General features: G+C 47.8%; 1 protein-coding gene across 15 annotated transcripts in view; it reads left to right on the top strand.

Moving 5' to 3' along the window:
- The window catches only part of ulk4 (unc-51 like kinase 4), a 712,463-nt gene that overhangs the window by 156,655 nt on the left and 528,421 nt on the right, over nt 1-27,387 (top strand). For all 15 annotated transcript variants that reach the window (XM_059945716.1, XM_059945717.1, XM_059945718.1 and 12 more), the window contains one exon: nt 827-873. In XM_059945716.1, the coding sequence (XP_059801699.1) occupies nt 827-873 (47 nt within the window). The remainder of the gene's footprint in view (nt 1-826; nt 874-27,387) is intronic.

The raw sequence follows: 27,387 nt of genomic DNA, 5'->3' as shown, positions 1-27,387 counted from the left end.
TTGAAAGCTTTGTCACCAAGTTTATAGACAATTCAACGATAGGTGGAAGAGCAGGTGATAATGAGGAAGCAGGGAGTTTGCAGAAGGAATTATACAGATTAGGAGAATGGGCAAAGAAGTGGCAGATGGAAAATAGTGTAGGGAAGTATATGGTTGTGCACTTTGCCAGAAGGAATAGCCGAGGCTATTTTCTAAATGGGAAATAAGTTCAGAAATCTGAGGTGCAAAGGGACTCGGTAGTCCTCGTGTAGGATTCCATAAAGTTTAACTTATAGGTTGTGTTGGTGGTAAGGAAGGCAAATGCATCTTTAACATTCACTTTGAGAGTTCTAGAATATAAAAGCAAGGACGTAATTCTGAGGGCGTTGTTCAGACCACACAGAGTATTGTGAGCTGATTTGGGCGTCTTATCTTCGGAAAGATGTGTTGACATTGGACAGGGTCCAGAGGAAGTTCATGAGAATGATTCCGGGAATGAAAAGGTTAATGTATGAGGACTGTTTGGTGGGTCTGGGTCTGTACTCACTGGAGTTTGGAAGAATGAGTGGGGATTTCAATGAAAGGTCTAGATAGAGAAGAAATGGAAAGGATTTTTCCTATAGTGGGGGAGTCTAGGACCAGAGAACACAGGGACTTCCCTTTAGAATGGAAATGAGGAATTTCTTTAGCCAGAGCATGGTGAATCTCGGAAATTTATTGCCACTGATGGCTGTGGAAGCCATGGCATTGTTTCTACTGTATGTCCTATCTTTAAATACTGTTGGAATGAGTTAGAAATAATGTAATGAATGTGAAACTCATTTAAAAAATATTTCTTTTCCCTCAGTTCCTGCTGCTGACTCAGCAATTGCGTGCAGCTTCAAACTGGGATATGTAAGTATTGAATGCCTCAAACAAGAATACAAAACATCTGTTTAATGTGTGATGATTGCCAGTTCTGGAATGATTGTTTAAACAGTAAATCTGGGATCAGTTTTTTCAGATTTAATTTATATGTTGGTCCATAGCCTCATCTTGTGCCAAGATGAGGCCACCCTTAAGGTGGATGAGCAACACCTGATATTCCTTCTAAGTAGCCTCCAACCTGATGGCATGAATATTGATTTCTCCTCCTGGTAAAAAAAATTCCCTCCTCTTCCCCACTCTAGCCTGTTATCTCTTCTCACCTACCTATTACCTATGGTTCCCTTCCTCCTTCCCTTTCTCCTCTCCTATCAGATGTCTTTCTCTGCAGCCCTTGATCTTTCCTACACACCTGGCCTCACCTATCACTTTCTAGCTATCTTCCTTCCCCTCCGCACAGTTTTTTTTAATTCTGGTGTCTTCTTCCCTCCTTTCTGAAGAAGAGTTTCAGCCCAAAACGTTGAATTTTATTCATTTTCATAGATGCTGTCTGACCTGCTGAGTTCCTCCAGCATTTGGTGTGTGTTAATTTACTTCATGTTGCTAGCAGAGGACATTCAAATAAAGTAAATCTCCATAAGGTTTTATTTGAAAAGCTATTTAAATAACAAGGACAACTTGTACTTATATCTTTCAACTTCACAAAAAGTCCTAAGAGGAATACTCCCATACTGTCTCGACAGGTTAGAGTTTGTAAAATGTGTCCAGGAAAGATTTCTAAATCAATATATAGAGGTACCAACTAGAGAGGATGCAATATTAGATCTCTTATTAAGAAACGAGTTAGGACAGGTGACAGGAGTGTGTGTAGGGGAACACTTTGGTTCCAGTGATCACAACACCATTAGTTTCAACTTGATCATGGATAATGATAGATCTGGTCCTTGGGTTGAGGTTCTAATTTGGAAAAAGGCCAAATTTGAAGAAATGAGAAAGGATCTAAAAAGCGTGGATTGGGACAGGTTGTTCTCTGGCAAGGATGTCTTTGGTAAGTGGGAGGCCTTCAAAGGAGAAATTTTGAGATTGCAGAGTTTGTATGCTCCTGTCAGGATTAAAGGCAAAGGAAATAAACAAAGGAACCTTGGTTCTGTAGGGATATTGGAACTCTGATAAAGGAGTGAGGTGTATGACACATATAGAAAACAGGAAGCAAATAAGTTACTTGAGTACAAAAAGTGCAAAAAATACTTAAGAAAGAGATCAGGAGGGCTAAAAGAAGGCATGAAGGTAGCTTTGACAGTCAAGGTGAAGGATAATCCAAAGAGCTTCTACAGGTATATTAAGAGCAATAGGATAGTGAGGGATAAAATTGGTCCACTTGAAGATCAGAGTGGTCGGCTATGTATGGAACCAAAAGAAATGGGGCAGATCTTAAGTGGTTTCTTTGCATCTGTATTTACTAAGGAAACTGGCATGGAGTCAATGGAAATAAGGGAAACAAGTGTGAGGTCATGGAACCTATACAGATTGAAGAGGAGGAGGTGCTTGCTACCTTGAGGAAAGTAAGAGTAAATAAATCCCAGGACCTGACAGGGTATTCCCTTGGACCTTGAAGGAGACTGGTTTTGAATTTGCATGGGCCCTGGCAGAAATATTTATATGTTGGTATCTACGGGTGAGGTGCCGGAGGATTGAAGGATAGTTCATGTTGTTCCGTTGTTTAAAAAAGGCTCTAGAAGTAATCCGGGAAATTATAGGCGTAAGTTTGACGTCAGTAGTAGGTAAGTTATTGGAAGGAGTACTAAGAGATAGGATCTACAAGTATTTGGATAGACAGGGACTTATTAGGGAGAGTCAACATGGCTTTGTGCGTGGTAGGTCATGTTTAACAAATCTGTTAGAGTTTTTCAAGGAGGTTACAAGGAAAGTCGATGAAAGGAAGGCAGTGGATGTTGTATACATGGACTTCAGTAAGGCCTTTGACAAGGTCCCACATGGGAGGTTAGTTAGGAAGATTCAGTCGCTAGGTATACATGGTGAGGTAGTAAATTGGATTAGACATTGGCTCAATGGGAGAAGTCAGAGAGTGGAAGTGGAGGATTGCTTCTCTGAGTGGAGGCCTGTGACTAGTGGTGTGCCACAGGGATCAGTGCTGGGTCCATTGTTATTTGTCATCTATATCAATGATCTGGATGACAAAGTGGTAAATTGGATCAGCAAATTTGCTGATAATACAAAGATTGGAGGTGTAGTGGACAGTGAGGAAGGTTTTCAAAGCTTGCAGAGGGATTTGGACCAGCTGAAAAAATGGGCTGAAAAATGGCAGATGCAGTTTAATGCAAACAAGTGTGAGGTATTGCACTTTGGAAGGAAAAACTAAGGTACGACATACAAGGTAAATGGTCGGACACTGAGGAGTGCAGTAGAACAGAGGGATCTAGGAATACAGATACAAAATCCCCTAAAAGTGGTGTCACAGGTAGATAGGATAGTAAAAAGAGCTTTTGGTACTGTTACGTATCCCGTAACTGGATAACTTACCAGCAAAGACAGAGAGGTCTGTTGAAGTCTGATGTCACTATTTTCAAACATTTTTATTTATAAAGGGACACAAAAGTAAGGTTAATACATACATTCAGATAGTGGACATTGTTAACACTCAATCTAAAGCGCGGGTATAGTAATAATCATCATTAAGAAGTGAGCTCTACGGTTGTCTAGGGGTTAATAGATTGTCCGTTGGAAATATAAAAGTCACTCAGAAGTCTGCAGGCCTCAGCCCCTTGGAAAATCGCTGGGTTTCACGTGGGGCGACCGAGAGAGAGAGAGAGATTGGGGGGAGAAGAGAAAGAACTTGCAGAGTCTTGATGAAGCTTCCGTGAAATTGGGGGAGCGTTGGTTCCCTTTCCCCGATGTTAGTGTTACGTATTCAGGCAACAATAAATATATGAGTTCGGCAAGGGTTTCTTATAACAAACAACACGTTTATTAAACACAGAAAACAAACCCCCCAAAAGTAAACAAACACTACCGTAACCGGAAGCAGCTGCTGAGCGGCAGCCCAAACAGTTCGTAAAGTGATATTCCAAAAACAGTTCTTCAAAGTGGTATTGCCAAAAGTTCGATATGCTCACAGTCCATTTAAAAGGAGAGACTTTATAAGACGATTTAGGTTCTCTTTCACGTCGCTTGCTTTGATCCCCGACGTCGAACTTCCCACGAAGAATTCACGAAACAGAACGGCTTAAAGGCACTGACCTTTCCTTCTCCACTACCTTCAATCCTTTCTAGTTAAACCTAGGGATTAACACGAAGATAGTCAACGAAATCCTTCCAAATAAGGATCAAACAAAGGTCGCCCCCGTTTCACCGTAGAAAGCGATTCTCCTCGATCTTTAACTTCCAACTTCGAATCTTCACTCTCCACTAATTTCGAACTAACAGAATCATAAAGAACCTGCTGGCAATGATCTTTTAAACTTTAGCATTAAATAAAAACTTCATCCTTCAGCTAAACTGCGTCATCACTTCAAACACGCAGTGGCATGAAGTCAACCTGGCAAATCCAGCCACGAACTGCCCCTCCTCACAGGGTGGGGTCTTCCTTTTATAACCTGTAAAAAAAACTTGTCACATGATCTCTACTGGCGGGAAAATGACGTCACCACCATCACAAGACCATCACCTCAAATCCAGTACAGCTTCAACCCCAGTCACATGACAAGGGCTCCACTGTCATGTGTCACGAGTATGTAACACCTCCCTCTAAAAAAACATTTTTGGTCTTGACAAGAACAAAAATTTTTAACAATTGCTTACAAGAAAAACAAAGGTATAAATTTTATAACATATACAATACACAATACCATCATATAACAGCTTATAACTCACAATACAGTAGGTGTTATAATTGAAAAAAAAACCACTCCATAAAAAAAAATTACAGTGTACATTCAACATCGAGATAGACAATCAGCAACCACATTATCTTTACCTTTAAAATGAGTCATCACAATATTGTACTCTTGTAACATCAAACTCCAATTTAATAATCTCCTGTTTTTGTTTTTCATCTTACTCAGGAAAACTAACGGATTATGATCAGTGTAAACAATAAGTGATTTTTGAGTTGTACTAACATATACCTCAAAATATTCCAAAGCTAAAACAAGAGATAACAATTCTTTCTCTATTGTCGAATAATTTCTTTGATGCTTATTAAATTTCTTAGAAAAGTAAGCTACTGGATGATCAACCTCATCACCCTCATTCCTTTGCATTAATACTGCTCCTGCAGCCTCATCACTAGCATCCACAGCCAATGAAAAAGGTTTTCCAAAGTCAGGTGCCTTAAGCACAGGTTGTTGACATATCATTGTTTTCAATTTTTCAAATGCTTCTTGACAAGGCACCGTCCATACATACTTCTCATTCTTCCGCAGAAGGTTAGTTAATGGAAGGGCAACATTAGCAAAATTCTTACAAAATTTCCGATAATATCCTACCATTCCCAAAAACCTTCTGTGAGTCTTTTTCCCCGATGGAGTGGGAATCTCTAAAATTGCCTGAACTTTTGCCTGAACAGGAGCTACCTTACCTTGACCCACAACATAACCAAGGTAAGTCACAGTGGCATGTCCAAATTCACTCTTAGCTAAATTAATAGTTAAGCTAGCTTTTGAAAGCCTTTCAAACAATTTCTCCATTGCAATAATGTGTGCTTCCCAAGTATCATTTCCTGTCACTAAATCATCAATATAAGCATCAGTATCTTTCAATCCCTGAATCACAGAGTTAATCATCCTCTGGAAAGTACCTGGGGCATTCTTCATCCCAAATGGAAGAACATTATACTCATATAACCCAGATGGAGTTACAAATGCAGAAATCTCTCTACCTCTGTCCGTTAATGGAACACACCAATACCCTTTCAATAAATCAATCTTTGTAAGGAACTTTACTTTTCCAACTTTATCTACACAATCATATACTCTAGGAATTGGATATGCATCTGTTTTCGTTACAGCATTCACCTTCCTATAATCCGTACAAAACCTAATACTACCATCTGGCTTTGGCACCATAACACATGGCGAACTCCAATTCGAGTTAGAATGTCTAATGATATTATTCTCTAACATATATTCAATTTCTTTCTCAGCAAGTTCACATTTTTCCATGTTCATCCTATATGGATGTTGTTTAATAGGTTTGGCATCCCCAACATCTACATCATGTGAAGCTATAGTAGTCCTTCTCGGAACATCTGGAAACAACTCCCTATATTTAAAAATCAACTCCTTCATCTGTTGTCTCTGCTCTAACTGTAAATGTGCTAATTTTTCATCAATATTTTCCAGAATGGTTGAATTTGGTAACCTAACAGAAACAATGTTGGATTTAGAATGTAAGTCAGATGAATCATCTATCATGTTCCTAGTTAAATCAAACTCATTCTCACTAACCACAACAGTCACAGTATCAGATTGTTTCTCAAAATATGGTTTCAACATATTTATATGGCAAAGTTGTGTTGACCTTCTACGATCTGGAGTTTTTACCACGTAATCCACATCATTGATTTTAGACACAATTTCATAAGGACCATGAAATCTAGCTTGTAAAGGATTTGTCTGCACTGGGAAAAGAACCAACACCTTATCTCCAGGCTTAAACATCCTCATCCTAGCTTCTTTATCATACCAAGTCTTCATTTTCTCCTGAGCCAACTTTAAATATTCCTTAGCTAAGCTACAAGCTTTATGTAACCTGTCCTTAAATTTCAACACATAGTCCAACAAATTAGTGTGTATTTCCTTATTAATTCACTGTTCTTTCAACAAAGCTAAAGGTCCTCTAACTCTATGCCCAAAACACAAGTTCAAATGGACTAAAACCTAAAGATTCCTGTACCGGTTCCCTTACTGCAAATAAAAGTAAGTTTATACCCTCATTCCAGTCACTTTCATTTTCCACACAAAATGTCCTAATCATATTCTTGAGGGTAGAATGAAACCTCTCCAAGGCACCCTGCGATTCTGGATGGTATGCAGACGAAGTGATTTGCTTAGCTCCCAATTTATAAACTATCTGTTGAAACAATCCAGACATAAAATTACTGCCTTGATCAGTTTGTATCTCCTTAGGTATTCCAAAATAAGTAAAAAAATTTATAAGGGCCTTTGTCACAGTCTTAGCTTTTATATTCCTAAGTGGTACTGCCTCTGGAAACCTAGACGAAGTACACATGATAGTCAACAAATACTGATAACCAGTTTTTGTCTTTGGTAATGGACCAACACAATCTACAATAACTTTAGAAAATGGTTCACCAAATGCTGGGATAGGTTGTAATGGAGCTACTGGTGTAACCTGATTTGGTTTACCCACAATTTGACAAGTATGGCACGTTTTACAAAACATCGCCACATCTTTTCTTAGACCAGGCCAGTAAAGATGTTTTAAAATCTTGTCCACAGTTTTCCTTACCCCTTGATGTCCACCTAAAGGCACACTATGAGCTAAAGTCAAAATCTCATTTCGATAAACTTTTGGAACAACTACCTGGTAAACAACATTCCAATCCTCACTTGCAGGAATTGTAGGCGATTTCCACTTCCTCATCAACACTCCTTTTTCCAAGTAGTATCCTACTGGCACCTTATCAATTTCACTATCTAGTAAAACCTGCTCTCTTAATTTTATAATTTCAGAGTCTCTATTCTGCTCTGCTATCATCTCCTTCCGAGACAAAGATAAATCTTTATAGTCAGATTTACTCCCAGAATCTTGTTCAAACAACGAAGATAAGAAAGTCTCTGACACATCCTCAAAACTCGAATCCTGAGTTGAACAGTCCTGAATAACAACCTCATTCTGCGCATCAATTTTTTTAGCCATAGCTCTAGTCACAACACAGGAAGAATCTGTGTTAGAATTCAACTCTGGTTCCTCTGACTCCATTGTCAAATGCACTTCAGGAAAAACTTGTCCACCTGCCAAGTCATTACCTAACAATAAAGAAATACCCTTCGCAGGTAAGCTGTGCTGTAATCCTACTTTAACAAATCCTGTAACTATCCCTGACTTTAAATTTACTTGATGTAAATGTACAGGCATAAAATCACTTCCAACACCTCTTATGTAATTTACCTCACCAGTATCAGACTCTTCATTAAACTTCAACACACTGTCTAACATCAGTGATTGAGAAGCACCAGTATCCCTAAGGATTTTTATTGGCACCAGAGTAGATCCTTCCTTCAAGGATACAAACCCTTCAGTTATAAAATGATCATATCCCTTTCTAACTTGGTCAGACTCTAACAAAGCCTCATTGGTTTTTATCAAACCCTGTAACTTTACAGGTGCTTCAGTATGTTGCACACAAGCATCTGGAACTGCTTCCTTCTCTTTCTTTTTCAATTTGAAACAGTTAGCTATTACATGGCCAGGCTTCTTACAATAGTTACAAGTAAGACCAAACTGTCTTTCCTTCACAGGCTTTCCTTTCTCATTAACTTTCTCATTAACCTCCGATTTAATTTCAAATTTATCTGGAGTCTCCGTGTTATTTTTCCTCTTAAAAATTCTGCCCTGAGGAAATTTGTTCTTATGGATCAAAACATACTCATCAGCTAATCTAGCACAGTCCTGCAATTTATCAGCATCCTTCTCATTTAAGTAGGTCCTTACTTCAACAGGAATGCTTCTTTTAAATTCCTCCATTAAAATCAGCTCTCTCAATGTATCATAGTCCCCATTTACATTTTTAGAAGAAACCCATCTCTCAAAACACATAACTTTATCATAGGCAAATTCCACATAAGTTTTTTCCACAGACTTTTTCAAACTTCTGAATCTTTCCCTATATGCTTCTGGGACTAACTCATATGCGTTTAAGATATGCTTCTTTACAATATCATAATCAAGTGCTTGCGCAGCTGTTAAAGCTGTGTAAACTTGTTGTGCTTTGCCCTTAATTACACTCTGTAACAACACTGACCATTTATCTTTTGGCCACTCTGACATCCGAGCAATAGTTTCAAAATGTTGAAAATACCTTTCCACTTCTGTTTCACTAAATGGAGGGACCAATTTAATTTCTTGACTAGCAACAAACGTTTTTTAGAACCAGAAGACTGATTTCCAGACCTTAATTCCTCCATTGCATATGCAAATTCTCTCTGCTTTTGTTCCGCCTCCAATTTACACCTCTCCAAATCAGCTTTACTTTGTTCCAATTTCATTTGTTCGATTTGCAACTGCATCTCCAGATTACTTATTTGAAACGACTCTAAAATCGATTCATCAAAAACACCCGAATCCACATAGTGTGACGTGATTTTTCTCTGTATCACAGCCTTAGAAGTAGTCTGCAAAATACCTTTAAGTTGCAATCTACTAGCTATCTCAAACACCTCAGTTTTCTTCGCCTTTGCCAACACCTCCGCAGCTGGCGAAGCCAGAAACTCATCAATATTCATTGCTGCCGAATACCACAACAAGCCAAACAAAAGAACCGAGTAATCCCCGTTTCCAAAACACCGATTTAAAAGTTAGCAAGCATTTAAACTCAAATGATTCAATCCAGACGCAGCCCCCATATTTAATGTTACGTATTCAGGCAACAATAAATATATGAGTTCGGCAAGGGTTTCTTATAACAAACAACACGTTTATTAAACACCGAAAACAAACCCCCCAAAAGTAAACAAACACTACCGTAACCGGAAACAGCTGCTGAGCGGCAGCCCAAACAGTTCGTGAAGTGATATTCCAAAAACAGTTCTTCAAAGTGGTATTGCCAAAAGTTCGATATGCTCACAGTCCATTTAAAAGGAGAGACTTTATAAGACGATTTAGGTTCTCTTTCACGTCGCTTGCTTCGATCCCCGACGTCGAACTTCCCACGAAGAATTCATGAAACAGAACGGCTTAAAGGCACTGACCTTTCCTTCTCCACTACCTTCAATCCTTTCTAGTTAAACCTAGGGATTAACACGAAGATAGTCAACGAAATCCTTCCAAATAAGGATCAAACAAAGGTCGCCCCCGTTTCACCGTAGAAAGCGATTCTCCTCGATCTTTAACTTCCAACTTCGAATCTTCACTCTCCACTAATTTCGAACTAACAGAATCATAAAGAACCTGCTGGCAATGACCTTTTAAACTTTAGCATTAAATAAAAACTTCATCCTTCAGCTAAACTGCGTCATCACTTCAAACACGCAGTGGCATGAAGTCAACCTGGCAAATCCAGCCACGAACTGCCCCTCCTCACAGGGTGGGGTCTACCTTTTATAACCTGTAAAAAAAAAAACCCGTCACATGATCTCTACTGGCGGGAAAATGACGTCACCACCATCACAAGACCATCACCTCAAGTCCAGTACAGCTTCAACCCCAGTCACATGACAAGGGCTCCACTGTCATGTGTCAGGAGTACGTAACATTAGTTAAAAGCGGTTTTCTGTGATTCCAGCCACAAATTCCAATCACGGAATCTAACGCACGTGGCTTCCTTCAGAATGGCTTCCCGCTGCTGCGGGAACACTCTCTCGTGTCTTCTTGGTGCGTCTGAGGGGGCTGTCCCCCTGAGACTCTCCTTTATATTTCCTCACGGGGTCGCAGGTGTCAATCAGGTTGGGATGATGCAATCTCTCTCTCAACCAGCCCACCTTGCCCGAGGGCTTTTCACGTGGTCTCCATGAGACAATAGTCGCTGTCGTCTTATTCTGCATCCCGGATGGGACGTGCAATTCGGCACATTTCTCTCTCTCTCTCCTACTGGGTCTACTGACCCCCCCCCTCGACGGGTGCTCTTGCGATTCTCACAAAGGAGGGGGCTGGAATCATAACAGTACATTGGCCTTTATAAATCAAAGTATTGAGTGTAAGAGTTGGAATGTTATGGTGTGGTTGTATAAGGCATTGGTGAGGCCAAATTTGGAGCATTGTGTACAGTTCTGGTCACCTAATTACAGGAAGGATATTATAAGGTTGAAAGAGTGCAGAGAAGGTTTACAAAGATGTTGCTGGGTCTTGCGAAACTGAGTTACAGAGAAAGGTTGAAAGGGTTAGGACTTTATTCCCTGGAGTGTAGAAGAATGAGTGGTGATTTGATAGAGGTGTATAAAATTATGATGGGTATAGATAGTGTGAATGCAAGCAGGCTTTTTCCACTGAGGCTAGGGGAGGAAAAGAACAGAGGCCATGGGTTAAGGGTGAAGGGGGAAAAGTTTAAAGGGAACATTAGTGGGGGCTTCTTCACGCAGAGAGTAGTGGGAGTGTGAAATGAGCTGCCAGATGAAGTGGAAAATGCGGGCTCACTTTTAACATTTAAGAAAAACTTGGACAGGTACATGGATGAGAGGTGCATGGAGGGATATGGGCCAGGTGCAGGTCAGTGGGACTAGGCAGAAAAATGGTTCGGCACAGCCAAGAAGGGCCAAAAGGCCTGTTTCTGTGCTGTAATGTTCTATGGTTCTATGGAATCACAGGACCCATAGCAAACTAAGTATAGATACAAGGGCAGATTTTCAACAATTTAGTCATAAATGTGGGTTAAAGGAGCATTTTATGCTCCTTTATGCTTTATCAGAGGTGTTTGCCCACTTTGCTCCACTTTGCCCTACCTTCCTTTCAATGGCTGAGTTGCCAAACATTTGGAAAGTCAGAAATGATTTAATTACCTGTTTATATTAAACCCCATATCCTTGGCAGTTCAAATCTTCATCTGGATTTTTAAATGTTGTGAGTAGCTTAAGCATTGGATAGTGGGAATGGGTACTCTCTTCCAGATTTCAGTCACATTCTGGGGGAAAACTCGGGGAAACCTGGGGGGGGGGGTGGATTCCTGCTCCCCTTACACATGCATCTCTAGCTTTTAATATCTCTGTAAAGGAAAAGCATTTCATGTTTAAGTTTTTGTTATAGGCATACTTAGCACGGTATGACGAAGGGAATGCATTCGAGGCAGTGTGCGGTCTGGCAGATGGCGCAAATGATTGTCTTGGATGTTTTATCTTGTAGTTGTAAGACACTGTTAGACTTTGGTAATGTAGAATACTGCATCCAATTCACTGGTTCATTGATAAGACCGCCGGTGGAGAACTGTGTGGACTTGGTTGTTGCACAGACCAAGCTGTCATGCCACATGATCACTTGATGCAGGTGCTCAGGGAAGGAGCCATGGGAGCCAGTGTGGAGAGAGCTGGTGTCCATGCTGGGTTGGGGCTGGTCCCTTCTGTTGGTGCTGCCCTCCAGTTTTCGTTTGGCGGAAAACGAATTGGATTGCATTCATCTGTGGCTGCACTATTGCATGATGAAGACTGCTGCACCAACAGTCTACAGGCCATGACAGTCAGGGACCTGGGCTACCTTTCATTTTCTGGTGAATGTTTGGTTTCCTACTGTAGTAATTACACGTTTGCTATATATGCTGTGTGCTGAGTTTTGCACCTTGGCCCCAGAAGAACGCAGTTTTGTTTGGCCGTATTCATGTGTATGGTTCAATGATTAACTTGAACTTGAAATACCATGGAAATAATGAAAATTAGCTTTTTGCAGCAACACAGTACGTTAAAAGGTATGAGCGAATATAGTTATGATAAACAATATACATAAATTATACATTACTTGCATGGGTACAATATAACAAGAGAAATAAACAATAAATTTTGTTGAACATTGTGTGTGTGAGAGAGAGAGAGAGAGAGAGAGCAATAGTCTGATGGTATTGTCATATGGTATGCCACTCATAATTTTGCATACCTGTATCAGATCTCCTTTGCCTCTCACCATTCCAGAGAATATGGGTCTAGCCTATCCAACATCCTCAGATAACTGAAATCTTGGGCAATTTACTGGTGAAGCTCTTTTGCAATCACAAATCTTCCTGCTGTGGTGACCAAGGAGCTCCAGCTGTGGCTGAGACAATCTATATACCACTAAAGCTCTCATGCTCTGTTTGTGACCTCTAATTAGTGCAAATGGTGCATCACAGCGGCACTATTTTTGACTAAATCGACTTAAAATGAGCTAAATTACAGAATGCAGGGGAAGTTCAGGTTTATATATTTGTATAAAATTGCTCACTCGCCTTCACCTGAGAGCTGATGTCAGCCATGATGGAAGCGGCGACGCTACACCATGATGCATGCACAAGGCCAGCCTCAGCAGCGCCTCACGATGCTCACAGAGCCGATTCCACCTTTCAAGGAAACTGTGACGCCACACCACAACGTGTGCACAAGGCCAGCCTCAGCAGCGCCTCACGATGCTCACAGAGCTGATTCCACCTTTCAAGGAAACCGTGACGCCACACCACAACGTGTGCACAAGGCCAGCCTCAGCAGCGCCTCACGATGCTCAGAGCAGCGACACCAACTGCAGCAAAAGGGCAGGCCTATCATGTCCAATTAGGAGAGCGCCAACTACATCATCAAGAAAAATCAGCATCCTGGAGGCTTAGCTGTTACTGCTTTGTATCTTCTTTCCAGCATTAGGGTAAAAAATATGGACAGCCTAATTATGGCGCGTGCAAAGAGAAGGGGGACATTATGGTCAACAGATGATGCCAGACGTCGTTGAGAAGTGGCAAGTAGAGGGAGAGAACGAGAATCGGTTGAGGCCAGAGCCACACGACTCCAGGATCAAAGAGTCAGGACAAAAAAGATGAGAGAAGAGACAGAGGAGGAGAGGTATGCACGTCTTCAAAATGACGACAACAGGCACAAGAGGAGGAGAGAACAAGAATCGGATCAGGCCAGGGCTGCAGGACTCCAGGATCAGAGAGGAAGAACAAATGGTAGAAGAGACGAAGGATGAAAGGGCTGTGTGTCTCCAGAATGACAAAAACAGGCAGAGAAGGAAAAGAGAGAGGAGAAAAGAAAAGATCAACTCGAGAATATGCACCGAAGAGTAATTAATGCGAGAGTTGCTAAAGACAATAATGCCCACTTTCAACGACAATACCTCCTTAGAGAAAGCATAGAGAGGGAACCAGCCATGGTTCGCCTTCAAGTGCACCTTCCCCAACAGCATCTAGAATTCTTTCGAGATAATGCTACTGTGCAACTGAATATTGATATGGCAAGAACCACTTTAATGGAATTCATGGATCTTTGCACTCGCAATCTATTTGCAAGAACCCTGTACTATATTGATATTCCAGATTCTACACTTGGACTAATAAGAGATGGGAAAGAAAGAGAATTGGGAAAAGAGTGGAGGAGTACTCTGGGATTTTTAAAGCAGATGTTCTGGGTCGAGTGTATACCGTTTCTCCACAAAGTGGTGACCTCTACTATTTGAGACGAATTCTTCATCACAGAAAGGGACTGGTATCTTCCGAATCATTGAAAACACATGATGGTGATATCCTTCCATCATTCAAAGACGTCTGCAGAGAAAGAGAGGATTGTTACAAGCTGACGATCACTGGCAGCAAAGTATGGAAGAAGCAGAGAGAACAAGAACGCCCAGAGCAATGAGAGATTTGTTTGTTGTCTTGCTGACAAACACTGAAATCAACAATCCACAGCAATTCTGGAACCGGTTCAAGAATACAGTGTCTGAAGATTTCTTACAAATGGAGAGGAGAACTATTAATGATCCTAATATCGTGATCGATGAGAGGCATCATGGACAAGCTCTTCTGTATTTCCAAGAGAAACTGGAGAACTTGGGCAAACCACTTGAAGAATATAACTTGCCAACACCAAAAAATGGCACAATTACTCAGTGCTGGCAATCTGGAATTATTGCGTGAACTGCAATACAACAGAGATGAACAGCAGGAATTTGTTTCACAAAAGGAGCCCCTATTGAATAATGAGCAAAGAGAAGGGTATGAATATGTGTGCGACAGCTTGGAAAGGAATCTCTGTTCAATGATTTTCATTGATGCACCAGGAGGAACGGGCAAGACATTTATCATCAACTTGATCATCGACAAAGTTAGGTGAGATGGAGGTGTTGCTATTACTGTAGTATCACCAGGCATTGTTGCAGCAACATTGATGCCTAATGGTAGGGCATTCAAAATACCCCTCAAAGTCAATGAAGATGCCCTTTGTAACATCGATAAAAACACCAGTACTGCAAATTTACTCCAAAATGTGAGGCTTATCGTCTGGGATGAATGCCCCATGATTAGGAGGGAGAGCTTCGAAGCCATGGACCGGACTCTTCGTGATGTATGTGGCAAGAATGAGGACTTCGGGGGTATTTTAACCATTTGCTGTGGCGATTTCTGTCAGCTTCGAACAGTTGTGAAATGTGGAAATGATGCTGATGTGGAGAATTCATGCATAAAAAAATCCTACTTATGGAGAAGCTTTATCGAGTTTCAGTTGAAGAGAAACATGCAATTGAGTAAGGGAGAAGAATGATATTCTGAGTTCTTATTGGATGTTGGAGAAGACAAGATTGAGAAAAATGAAAATGATGAAACTGAATTACCTGAAAATATGATTCTGCCAGCAAAAACTGTGGAAGAATAAATACATAGATTTCATCTACCCAACATTCGACAATCCTGCAGAACTGTTCTCGAGGAATTCTATCTTGGTTCCTCTCAAAGAAATGATACGAAAAATAAACTTCACCTACATGAGATGCTTCCCTGGAATCATGAAAGAATACTGTTCCTTCAATGCTATAAGTGAAGGAGCTGACGCCACTCATATTCCAGCAGAATTCCTTGAGTCAGTCGAACTCTCTGTGTTGCCACCACATAAACTGGAATTGAAGACAGGATCTCCCATCATTTTAATGAGGAACTTGGATCCACCAAGGCTTTGCAATGGAATGTAAATGATGGTGGAAGAACTGCTCGACAATCTCATCGTAGCAAAGATAAACATTGGTGCGTTCAATAATGACATTGTCAAGAATTACTCTCAATTTATCGGAAGGGGAAGATGTTCCTCTTCAGCGGAACCAGTCCCTGACCGTGCCCCCCCCCCCCACCCAATTCCAGTCGACTGGTGGTGCAGTGAGATTAGCGTCAGGCTTGAGAACGGAGGTTCCAAAGTTGGACTTAGTGACAGACTGGTCCCATGCGGGGTTGATGTCGATCCAGTGACTCTCGTACCATCTGTGCTGGGTTGATGTCGAGCTTGCAACTGGACCTCGTAAAAAAAAACCCACTGCCACCTCCAGTTTAAATTTCCACGCGGAATATTATGGAGGATCAAATACCCACTTGACCCATTTAACCTGTCTCAGTGGGGTGGTCCTTAGGACCCAGCAGACCTCGGGAGCCGGCGCTCACAGTGTTCCTGTTTCACTGACAGGAAGCGATCGCGATTGAAAATAAAGTGGAAATAATGAAGTGTTTGGAAAGAGGTGAAACACCATTGGTCATTGGAAAAGCGTTAGGCTACAGTCGGTCAACGATTGGAACAATTTTAAAGGATAAAGTGAAAATAATGGAGCATGTGAAAGGCCCTGCCCCAATGAAAGCTACAATTATTACTAAGCAAGACAGTGGTTTAATTATTGGAATACATACATTTCTTAAGTGTTTTATATGCATAGAAAGGTAAAATATATACTATATACTAAGACAAACATTTGACTAACTGACGCTAAATAATACCGGATGTACTTGTTCTGACTTACATACATATCTAATTTAAAGACGGACTCAGGAACGGAACTCGTACATAACCCGGGGACTGCCTGTATAGTGTATATGTCCACCCTTAGAGTGCAGCTGTGATATCGTCCCTGATCAGTAGTGCAACTCTTCCCCCTCTCCCTTACCTCCCTTTATCTGTTCTAAAACATTGATAACCAGGAACTTTAAACCCAACTTTCTGCTCCACTGTCAACCAAGTCTGTGTAATGGCCACCTCATAGTTCTATGTACAGATCCATGCTCTAAGTTCATCATCTTTACCATAACACTCTCAGTATTAAAATACACACACTTTAAACAATCCGCCCCATGGTATCTATTATTTTGCTCCAGTCTGTTTTTACTGGTCCTAATAGCAACCTTCCACTCCTTTCCTCCACTTCCTGACCTGGTGCTCTGGTTTCCATCCCCATACCAAACTAACTTAAACCTTCCCCAGTAGCACAAACAAACTTTCTCTCCCCCTCCAGTTTAGTTGCACCCTGTCCCTTGTAAAACTCACACCTGCCCCTGGTGAAGTTCAGTCGCACCCTGTCCCTTGCACAGCTCACCCCTGCCCCCGGTGAAGTTTAGTTACACCCTGTCCCTTGCACAGCTCACCCCTGCCCCCGGTGAAGTTTAGTTACACCCTGTCCCTTGCACAGCTCACCCCTGCCCCTGGTGAAGTTTAGTTACACCCTGTCCCTTGCACAGCTCACCCCTGCCCCCGGTGAAGTTCAGTCGCACCCTGTCCCTGGCACAGCTCACCCCTGCCCCCGGTGAAGTTTAGTCGCACCCTGTCCCTTGCACAGCTCACCCCTGCCCCTGGTGAAGTTTAGTTACACCCTGTCCCTTGCACAGCTCACCCCTGCCCCTGGTGAAGTTTAGTTACACCCTGTCCCTTGTACAGCTCACCCCTGCCCCCGGTGAAGTTTAGTTACACCCTGTCCCTTGCACAGCTCACCCCTGCCCCCGGTGAAGTTTAGTTACACCCTGTCCCTTGCACAGCTCACCCCTGCCCCTGGTGAAGTTTAGTTACACCCTGTCCCTTGCACAGCTCACCCCTGCCCCTGGTGAAGTTTAGTTACACCCTGTCCCTTGCACAGCTCACCCCTGCCCCTGGTGAAGTTTAGTCGCACCCTGTCCCTTGCACAGCTCACCCCTGCCCCCGGTGAAGTTCAGTCGCACCCTGTCCCTTGCACAGCTCACCCCTGCCCCTGGTGAAGTTTAGTTACACCCTGTCCCTTGCACAGCTCACCCCTGCCCCCGGTGAAGTTCAGTCGCACCCTGTCCCTTGCACAGCTCACCCCTGCCCCTGGTGAAGTTTAGTTACACCCTGTCCCTTGCACAGCTCACCCCTGCCCCCGGTGAAGTTCAGTCGCACCCTGTCCCTTGCACAGCTCACCCCTGCCCCTGGTGAAGTTTAGTTACACCCTGTCCCTTGCACAGCTCACCCCTGCCCCCGGTGAAGTTTAGTTACACCCTGTCCCTTGCACAGCTCACCCCTGCCCCTGGTGAAGTTTAGTTGCACCCTGTCCCTTGCACAGCTCACCCCTGCCCCTGGTGAAGTTTAGTTACACCCTGTCCCTTGCACAGCTCACCCCTGCCCCCGGTGAAGTTTAGTTACACCCTGTCCCTTGCACAGCTCACCCCTGCCCCTGGTGAAGTTTAGTTACACCCTGTCCCTTGCACAGCTCACCCCTGCCCCTGGTGAAGTTTAGTTGCACCCTGTCCCTTGCACAGCTCACCCCTGCCCCTGGTGAAGTTTAGTTACACCCTGTCCCTTGCACAGCTCACCCCTGCCCCTGGTGAAGTTTAGTCACACCCTGTCCCTTGCACAGCTCACCCCTGCCCCCGGTGAAGTTTAGTTACACCCTGTCCCTTGCACAGCTCACCCCTGCCCCCGGTGAAGTTTAGTTACACCCTGTCCCTTGCACAGCTCACCCCTGCCCCCGGTGAAGTTTAGTAGCACCCTGTCCCTTGCACAGCTCAACCCTGCCCCCGGTGAAGTTTAGTTACACCCTGTCCCTTGCACAGCTCACCCCTGCCCCTGGTGAAGTTTAGTTACACCCTGTCCCTTGCACAGCTCACCCCTGCCCCTGGTGAAGTTTAGTTGTACCCTGTCCCTTGCACAGCTCACCCCTGCCCCTGGTGAAGTTTAGTTGTACCCTGTCCCTTGCACAGCTCACCCCTGCCCCCGGTGAAGTTTAGTTACACCCTGTCCCTGGCACAGCTCACCCCTGCCCCTGGTGAAGTTTAGTTACACCCTGTCCCTTGCACAGCTCAACCCTGCCCCCGGTGAAGTTTAGTTACACCCTGTCCCTTGCACAGCTCACCCCTGCCCCTGGTGAAGTTTAGTTACACCCTGTCCCTTGCACAGCTCAACCCTGCCCCCGGTGAAGTTTAGTTACACCCTGTCCCTTGCACAGCTCACCCTGCCCCCGGTGAAGTTTAGTTACACCCTGTCCCTGGCACAGCTCACCCCTGCCCCCGGTGAAGTTTAGTCGCACCCTGTCCCTTGCACAGCTCACCCCTGCCCCCGGTGAAGTTTAGTTACACCCTGTCCCTTGCACAGCTCACCCCTGCCCCCGGTGAAGTTTAGTCGCACCCTGTCCCTGGCACAGCTCACCCCTGCCCCCGGTGAAGTTTAGTTGTACCCTGTCCCTTGCACAGCTCACCCCTGCCCCTGGTGAAGTTTAGTTGTACCCTGTCCCTTGCACAGCTCACCCTGCCCCTGGTGAAGTTTAGTTACACCCTGTCCCTTGCACAGCTCACCCCTGCCCCCGGTGAAGTTTAGTCGCACCCTGTCCCTTGCACAGCTCACCCCTGCCCCCGGTGAAGTTTAGTCGCACCCTGTCCCTTGCACAGCTCACCCCTGCCCCCGGTGAAGTTTAGTTACACCCTGTCCCTTGCACAGCTCAACCCTGCCCCTGGTGAAGTTTAGTTACACCCTGTCCCTTGCACAGCTCACCCCTGCCCCCGGTGAAGTTTAGTTACACCCTGTCCCTTGCACAGCTCACCCCTGCCCCCGGTGAAGTTTAGTTACACCCTGTCCCTTGCACAGCTCACCCCTGCCCCTGGTGAAGTTTAGTCGCACCCTGTCCCTGGCACAGCTCACCCCTGCCCCTGGTGAAGTTTAGTCGCACCCTGTCCCTGGCACAGCTCACCCCTGCCCCTGGTGAAGTTTAGTTACACCCTGTCCCTTGCACAGCTCACCCCTGCCCCTGGTGAAGTTTAGTTGTACCCTGTCCCTTGCACAGCTCACCCCTGCCCCCGGTGAAGTTTAGTTACACCCTGTCCCTTGCACAGCTCACCCCTGCCCCCGGTGAAGTTCAGTCGCACCCTGTCCCTTGCACAGCTCACCCCTGCCCCCGGTGAAGTTTAGTTACACCCTGTCCCTTGCACAGCTCAGCCCTGCCCCTGGTGAAGTTTAGTTACACCCTGTCCCTTGCACAGCTCACCCCTGCCCCCGGTGAAGTTCAGTCGCACCCTGTCCCTTGCACAGCTCACCCCTGCCCCCGGTGAAGTTTAGTTACACCCTGTCCCTTGCACAGCTCACCCCTGCCCCCGGTGAAGTTTAGTTGCACCCTGTCCCTTGCACAGCTCACCCCTGCCCCCGGTGAAGTTTAGTTACACCCTGTCCCTTGCACAGCTCACCCCTGCCCCCGGTGAAGTTTAGTTACACCCTGTCCCTTGCACAGCTCACCCCTGCCCCCGGTGAAGTTTAGTTACACCCTGTCCCTTGCACAGCTCACCCCTGCCCCTGGTGAAGTTTAGTTACACCCTGTCCCTTGCACAGCTCACCCCTGCCCCCGGTGAAGTTTAGTTACACCCTGTCCCTTGCACAGCTCACCCCTGCCCCCGGTGAAGTTTAGTTACACCCTGTCCCTGGCACAGCTCACCCCTGCCCCTGGTGAAGTTTAGTTACACCCTGTCCCTTGCACAGCTCACCCCTGCCCCCGGTGAAGTTTAGTCGCACCCTGTCCCTGGCACAGCTCACCCCTGCCCCCGGTGAAGTTTAGTTACACCCTGTCCCTTGCACAGCTCACCCCTGCCCCCGGTGAAGTTTAGTCGCACCCTGTCCCTGGCACAGCTCACCCCTGCCCCCGGTGAAGTTTAGTCACACCCTGTCCCTTGCACAGCTCACCCTGCCCCCGGTGAAGTTTAGTTACACCCTGTCCCTTGCACAGCTCACCCCTGCCCCCGGTGAAGTTTAGTCGCACCCTGTCCCTGGCACAGCTCACCCCTGCCCCTGGTGAAGTTTAGTCGCACCCTGTCCCTTGCACAGCTCACCCCTGCCCCCGGTGAAGTTTAGTCGCACCCTGTCCCTTGCACAGCTCACCCCTGCCCCCGGTGAAGTTTAGTTACACCCTGTCCCTTGAACAGCTCACCCCTGCCCCCGGTGAAGTTTAGTTACACCCTGTCCCTTGAACAGCTCACCCCTGCCCCCGGTGAAGTTTAGTTACACCCTGTCCCTTGCACAGCTCACCCCTGCCCCTGGTGGTTTAGTCGCACCCTGTCCCTTGCACAGCTCACCCCTGCCCCCGGTGAAGTTTAGTCGCACCCTGTCCCTTGCACAGCTCACCCCTGCCCCTGGTGGTTTAGTCGCACCCTGTCCCTTGCACAGCTCACCCCTGCCCCTGGTGAAGTTTAGTCGCACCCTATCCCTTGCACAGCTCACCCCTGCCCCTGGTGAAGTTTAGTCGCACCCTGTCCCTTGCACAGCTCACCCCTGCCCCCGGTGAAGTTTAGTCGCACCCTGTCCCTGGCACAGCTCACCCCTGCCCCTGGTGAAGTTTAGTTGCACCCTGTCCCTTGCACAGCTCACCCCTGCCCCCGGTGAAGTTTAGTTGTACCCTGTCCCTGGCACAGCTCACCCCTGCCCCTGGTGAAGTTTAGTTGTACCCTGTCCCTTGCACAGCTCACCCCTGCCCCTGGTGAAGTTTAGTTGCACCCTGTCCCTTGCACAGCTCACCCCTGCCCCCGGTGAAGTTTAGTTGTACCCTGTCCCTTGCACAGCTCACCCCTGCCCCTGGTGAAGTTTAGTTACACCCTGTCCCTTGCACAGCTCACCCCTGCCCCTGGTGAAGTTTAGTTACACCCTGTCCCTTGCACAGCTCACCCCTGCCCCTGGTGAAGTTTAGTTACACCCTGTCCCTTGCACAGCTCACCCCTGCCCCTGGTGAAGTTTAGTTACACCCTGTCCCTTGCACAGCTCACCCCTGCCCCCGGTGAAGTTTAGTCGCACCCTGTCCCTTGTACAGCTCACCCCTGCCCCCGGTGAAGTTTAGTTACACCCTGTCCCTGGCACAGCTCACCCCTGCCCCCGGTGAAGTTTAGTCGCACCCTGTCCCTTGTACAGCTCACCCCTGCCCCCGGTGAAGTTTAGTCGCACCCTGTCCCTTGCACAGCTCACCCCTGCCCCCGGTGAAGTTTAGTTACACCCTGTCCCTTGCACAGCTCACCCCTGCCCCCGGTGAAGTTTAGTTACACCCTGTCCCTTGCACAGCTCACCCCTGCCCCCGGTGAAGTTTAGTCGCACCCTGTCCCTTGCACAGCTCACCCCTGCCCCCGGTGAAGTTTAGTCGCACCCTGTCCCTTGCACAGCTCACCCCTGCCCCTGGTGAAGTTTAGTTACACCCTGTCCCTTGCACAGCTCAACCCTGCCCCTGGTGAAGTTTAGTTACACCCTGTCCCTTGTACAGCTCACCCCTGCCCCCGGTGAAGTTTAGTTACACCCTGTCCCTGGCACAGCTCACCCCTGCCCCCGGTGAAGTTTAGTCGCACCCTGTCCCTTGTACAGCTCACCCCTGCCCCCGGTGAAGTTTAGTTACACCCTGTCCCTGGCACAGCTCACCCCTGCCCCCGGTGAAGTTTAGTCGCACCCTGTCCCTTGCACAGCTCACCCCTGCCCCTGGTGAAGTTTAGTTACACCCTGTCCCTTGCACAGCTCACCCCTGCCCCCGGTGAAGTTTAGTCGCACCCTGTCCCTTGCACAGCTCACCCTGCCCCCGGTGAAGTTTAGTTACACCCTGTCCCTTGCACAGCTCACCCCTGCCCCCGGTGAAGTTTAGTCGCACCCTGTCCCTGGCACAGCTCACCCCTGCCCCCGGTGAAGTTTAGTTGTACCCTGTCCCTTGTACAGCTCACCCCTGCCCCTGGTGAAGTTTAGTTGTACCCTGTCCCTTGCACAGCTCACCCCTGCCCCTGGTGAAGTTTAGTTACACCCTGTCCCTTGCACAGCTCACCCCTGCCCCTGGTGAAGTTTAGTTACACCCTGTCCCTTGCACAGCTCACCCCTGCCCCCGGTGAAGTTTAGTTACACCCTGTCCCTGGCACAGCTCACCCCTGCCCCCGGTGAAGTTTAGTTACACCCTGTCCCTTGTACAGCTCACCCCTGCCCCCGGTGAAGTTTAGTTACACCCTGTCCCTTGCACAGCTCACCCCTGCCCCTGGTGAAGTTTAGTTACACCCTGTCCCTTGCACAGCTCACCCCTGCCCCCGGTGAAGTTTAGTTACACCCTGTCCCTGGCACAGCTCACCCCTGCCCCCGGTGAAGTTTAGTTACACCCTGTCCCTTGCACAGCTCACCCCTGCCCCTGGTGAAGTTTAGTTACACCCTGTCCCTTGCACAGCTCACCCCTGCCCCCGGTGAAGTTTAGTTACACCCTGTCCCTTGCACAGCTCACCCCTGCCCCCGGTGAAGTTTAGTCGCACCCTGTCCCTTGCACAGCTCACCCCTGCCCCCGGTGAAGTTTAGTTACACCCTGTCCCTTGCACAGCTCACCCCTGCCCCCGGTGAAGTTTAGTTACACCCTGTCCCTTGCACAGCTCACCCCTGCCCCTGGTGAAGTTTAGTTGTACCCTGTCCCTTGCACAGCTCACCCCTGCCCCCGGTGAAGTTTAGTTACACCCTGTCCCTTGCACAGCTCACCCCTGCCCCCGGTGAAGTTTAGTTGCACCCTGTCCCTTGCACAGCTCACCCCTGCCCCCGGTGAAGTTTAGTTACACCCTGTCCCTTGCACAGCTCACCCCTGCCCCTGGTGAAGTTTAGTTACACCCTGTCCCTTGCACAGCTCACCCCTGCCCCCGGTGAAGTTTAGTTGCACCCTGTCCCTTGCACAGCTCACCCCTGCCCCCGGTGAAGTTTAGTTACACCCTGTCCCTTGCACAGCTCACCCCTGCCCCCGGTGAAGTTTAGTTACACCCTGTCCCTTGCACAGCTCACCCCTGCCCCTGGTGAAGTTTAGTTACACCCTGTCCCTGGCACAGCTCACCCCTGCCCCCGGTGAAGTTTAGTTACACCCTGTCCCTTGCACAGCTCACCCCTGCCCCCGGTGAAGTTTAGTTACACCCTGTCCCTGGCACAGCTCACCCCTGCCCCTGGTGAAGTTTAGTTACACCCTGTCCCTTGCACAGCTCACCCTGCCCCCGGTGAAGTTTAGTTACACCCTGTCCCTTGCACAGCTCACCCCTGCCCCCGGTGAAGTTTAGTCGCACCCTGTCCCTGGCACAGCTCACCCCTGCCCCTGGTGAAGTTTAGTCGCACCCTGTCCCTTGCACAGCTCACCCCTGCCCCCGGTGAAGTTTAGTCGCACCCTGTCCCTTGCACAGCTCACCCCTGCCCCCGGTGAAGTTTAGTTACACCCTGTCCCTTGAACAGCTCACCCCTGCCCCCGGTGAAGTTTAGTTACACCCTGTCCCTTGCACAGCTCACCCCTGCCCCTGGTGGTTTAGTCGCACCCTGTCCCTTGCACAGCTTTAGTCGCATCCTGTCCCTTGCACAGCTCACCCCTGCCCCCGGTGAAGTTTAGTCGCACCCTGTCCCTTGTACAGCTCACCCCTGCCCCCGGTGAAGTTTAGTCGCACCCTGTCCCTTGCACAGCTCACCCCTGCCCCTGGTGAAGTTTAGTCGCACCCTGTCCCTTGCACAGCTCACCCCTGCCCCTGGTGGTTTAGTCGCACCCTGTCCCTTGCACAGCTCACCCCTGCCCCTGGTGGTTTAGTCGCACCCTGTCCCTTGCACAGCTTTAGTCGCATCCTGTCCCTTGCACAGCTCACCCCTGCCCCCGGTGAAGTTTAGTCGCACCCTGTCCCTTGTACAGCTCACCCCTGCCCCCGGTGAAGTTTAGTCGCACCCTGTCCCTTGCACAGCTCACCCCTGCCCCTGGTGAAGTTTAGTCGCACCCTGTCCCTTGCACAGCTCACCCCTGCCCCTGGTGGTTTAGTCGCACCCTGTCCCTTGCACAGCTCACCCCTGCCCCCGGTGAAGTTTAGTCGCACCCTGTCCCTGGCACAGCTCACCCCTGCCCCTGGTGAAGTTTAGTTGCACCCTGTCCCTTGCACAGCTCACCCCTGCCCCCGGTGAAGTTTAGTTGTACCCTGTCCCTGGCACAGCTCACCCCTGCCCCTGGTGAAGTTTAGTTGTACCCTGTCCCTTGCACAGCTCACCCCTGCCCCTGGTGAAGTTTAGTTGCACCCTGTCCCTTGCACAGCTCACCCCTGCCCCTGGTGAAGTTTAGTTGCACCCTGTCCCTTGCACAGCTCACCCCTGCCCCTGGTGAAGTTTAGTCGCACCCTGTCCCTTGCACAGCTCACCCCTGCCCCTGGTGAAGTTTAGTCGCACCCTGTCCCTTGAACAGCTCACCCCTGCCCCCGGTGAAGTTTAGTTACACCCTGTCCCTTGCACAGCTCACCCCTGCCCCCGGTGAAGTTTATTCGCACCCTGTCCCTTGCACAGCTCACCCCTGCCCCTGGTGAAGTTTAGTTACACCCTGTCCCTTGCACAGCTCACCCTGCCCCTGGTGAAGTTTAGTTACACCCTGTCCCTTGCACAGCTCACCCCTGCCCCTGGTGAAGTTTAGTTACACCCTGTCCCTTGCACAGCTCACCCCTGCCCCCGGTGAAGTTTAGTCGCACCCTGTCCCTTGTACAGCTCACCCCTGCCCCCGGTGAAGTTTAGTTACACCCTGTCCCTGGCACAGCTCACCCCTGCCCCCGGTGAAGTTTAGTCGCACCCTGTCCCTTGTACAGCTCACCCCTGCCCCCGGTGAAGTTTAGTCGCACCCTGTCCCTTGCACAGCTCACCCCTGCCCCTGGTGAAGTTTAGTTACACCCTGTCCCTTGCACAGCTCACCCCTGCCCCTGGTGAAGTTTAGTCGCACCCTGTCCCTGGCACAGCTCACCCCTGCCCCCGGTGAAGTTTAGTCGCACCCTGTCCCTTGTACAGCTCACCCCTGCCCCCGGTGAAGTTTAGTTACACCCTGTCCCTGGCACAGCTCACCCCTGCCCCCGGTGAAGTTTAGTTACACCCTGTCCCTTGCACAGCTCACCCCTGCCCCTGGTGAAGTTTAGTTACACCCTGTCCCTTGCACAGCTCACCCCTGCCCCTGGTGAAGTTTAGTTACACCCTGTCCCTTGCACAGCTCACCCTGCCCCTGGTGAAGTTTAGTTGCACCCTGTCCCTTGTACAGCTCACCCCTGCCCCCGGTGAAGTTTAGTCGCACCCTGTCCCTGGCACAGCTCACCCCTGCCCCCGGTGAAGTTTAGTTGCACCCTGTCCCTTGCACAGCTCACCCCTGCCCCTGGTGAAGTTTAGTTACACCCTGTCCCTTGCACAGCTCACCCTGCCCCTGGTGAAGTTTAGTTACACCCTGTCCCTTGCACAGCTCACCCTGCCCCTGGTGAAGTTTAGTTACACCCTGTCCCTTGCACAGCTCACCCCTGCCCCTGGTGAAGTTTAGTTACACCCTGTCCCTTGCACAGCTCACCCTGCCCCTGGTGAAGTTTAGTTACACCCTGTCCCTTGCACAGCTCACCCCTGCCCCTGGTGAAGTTTAGTCGCACCCTGTCCCTTGTACAGCTCACCCCTGCCCCTGGTGAAGTTTAGTCGCACCCTGTCCCTTGCACAGCTCACCCCTGCCCCTGGTGAAGTTTAGTTACACCCTGTCCCTTGTACAGCTCACCCCTGCCCCCGGTGAAGTTTAGTTACACCCTGTCCCTGGCACAGCTCACCCTGCCCCTGGTGAAGTTTAGTCGCACCCTGTCCCTTGTACAGCTCACCCCTGCCCCTGGTGAAGTTTAGTCGCACCCTGTCCCTTGCACAGCTCACCCCTGCCCCTGGTGAAGTTTAGTCGCACCCTGTCCCTTGCACAGCTCACCCCTGCCCCTGGTGAAGTTTAGTTACACCCTGTCCCTTGCACAGCTCACCCCTGCCCCCGGTGAAGTTTAGTTACACCCTGTCCCTTGTACAGCTCACCCCTGCCCCTGCTGAAGTCTAAGAAACTGGAACCCTGCTCCTCAGCCACTTATTAATTTCTACCATCATGCTAATCCTCCCCGAATGTGTGGCACCAGGAGTAATCCAGAGATTACTACCTTAGAGGTCTCTTACCCCTCTCTATCCATGTCTTGGTGTACCAAGACCCCTGGCTGTGTGCACATCCCCACCCCCATGTGTATTCTGCAGCCATTCTGAGACATTCTGCCCCCTAGCACCTGGGAGGCAACATGCCATACTGGCATCTATTTTGCAGCCACAGAATCTCCTGTCCATCCCCTCACCATTGAGTCTATTGTCCTGCCTGACTTTTCCCTTCCCTGCTGAGCCTTAGAGCTGGTCATAGTGCCACTCTCCTGGTGGTCACCATCAGTATCAAAGGGGTATACTTTTTGCTGAGGGGAATGGCCATGGTGGAACTCTGTACTCACTACTTTCTCCCCTTTATTCTCCTAGTGGTCACCCATCTTCTTTCCAAAGCTTTTACTCTGGGTGTAACCACATCGGCAAAAGGGTCAGCTTTTGACCCTTGGTAAAAGATGGTCCTGAGTATATCCATCTCCAGCTCCAGCTTCTTGACCTTATCAGTCAGGAGCTGAAATTGGATACACTTCCTGCAGATGCAGTCATCAAGGAG

Source organism: Hypanus sabinus, chromosome 20 (genome assembly GCF_030144855.1).
Source record: "Hypanus sabinus isolate sHypSab1 chromosome 20, sHypSab1.hap1, whole genome shotgun sequence".
NCBI lineage: Eukaryota > Metazoa > Chordata > Chondrichthyes > Myliobatiformes > Dasyatidae > Hypanus > Hypanus sabinus.
Note: the sequence above shows the minus strand (reverse complement) of the source record. Positions and strands in the feature narration are given on the sequence as shown.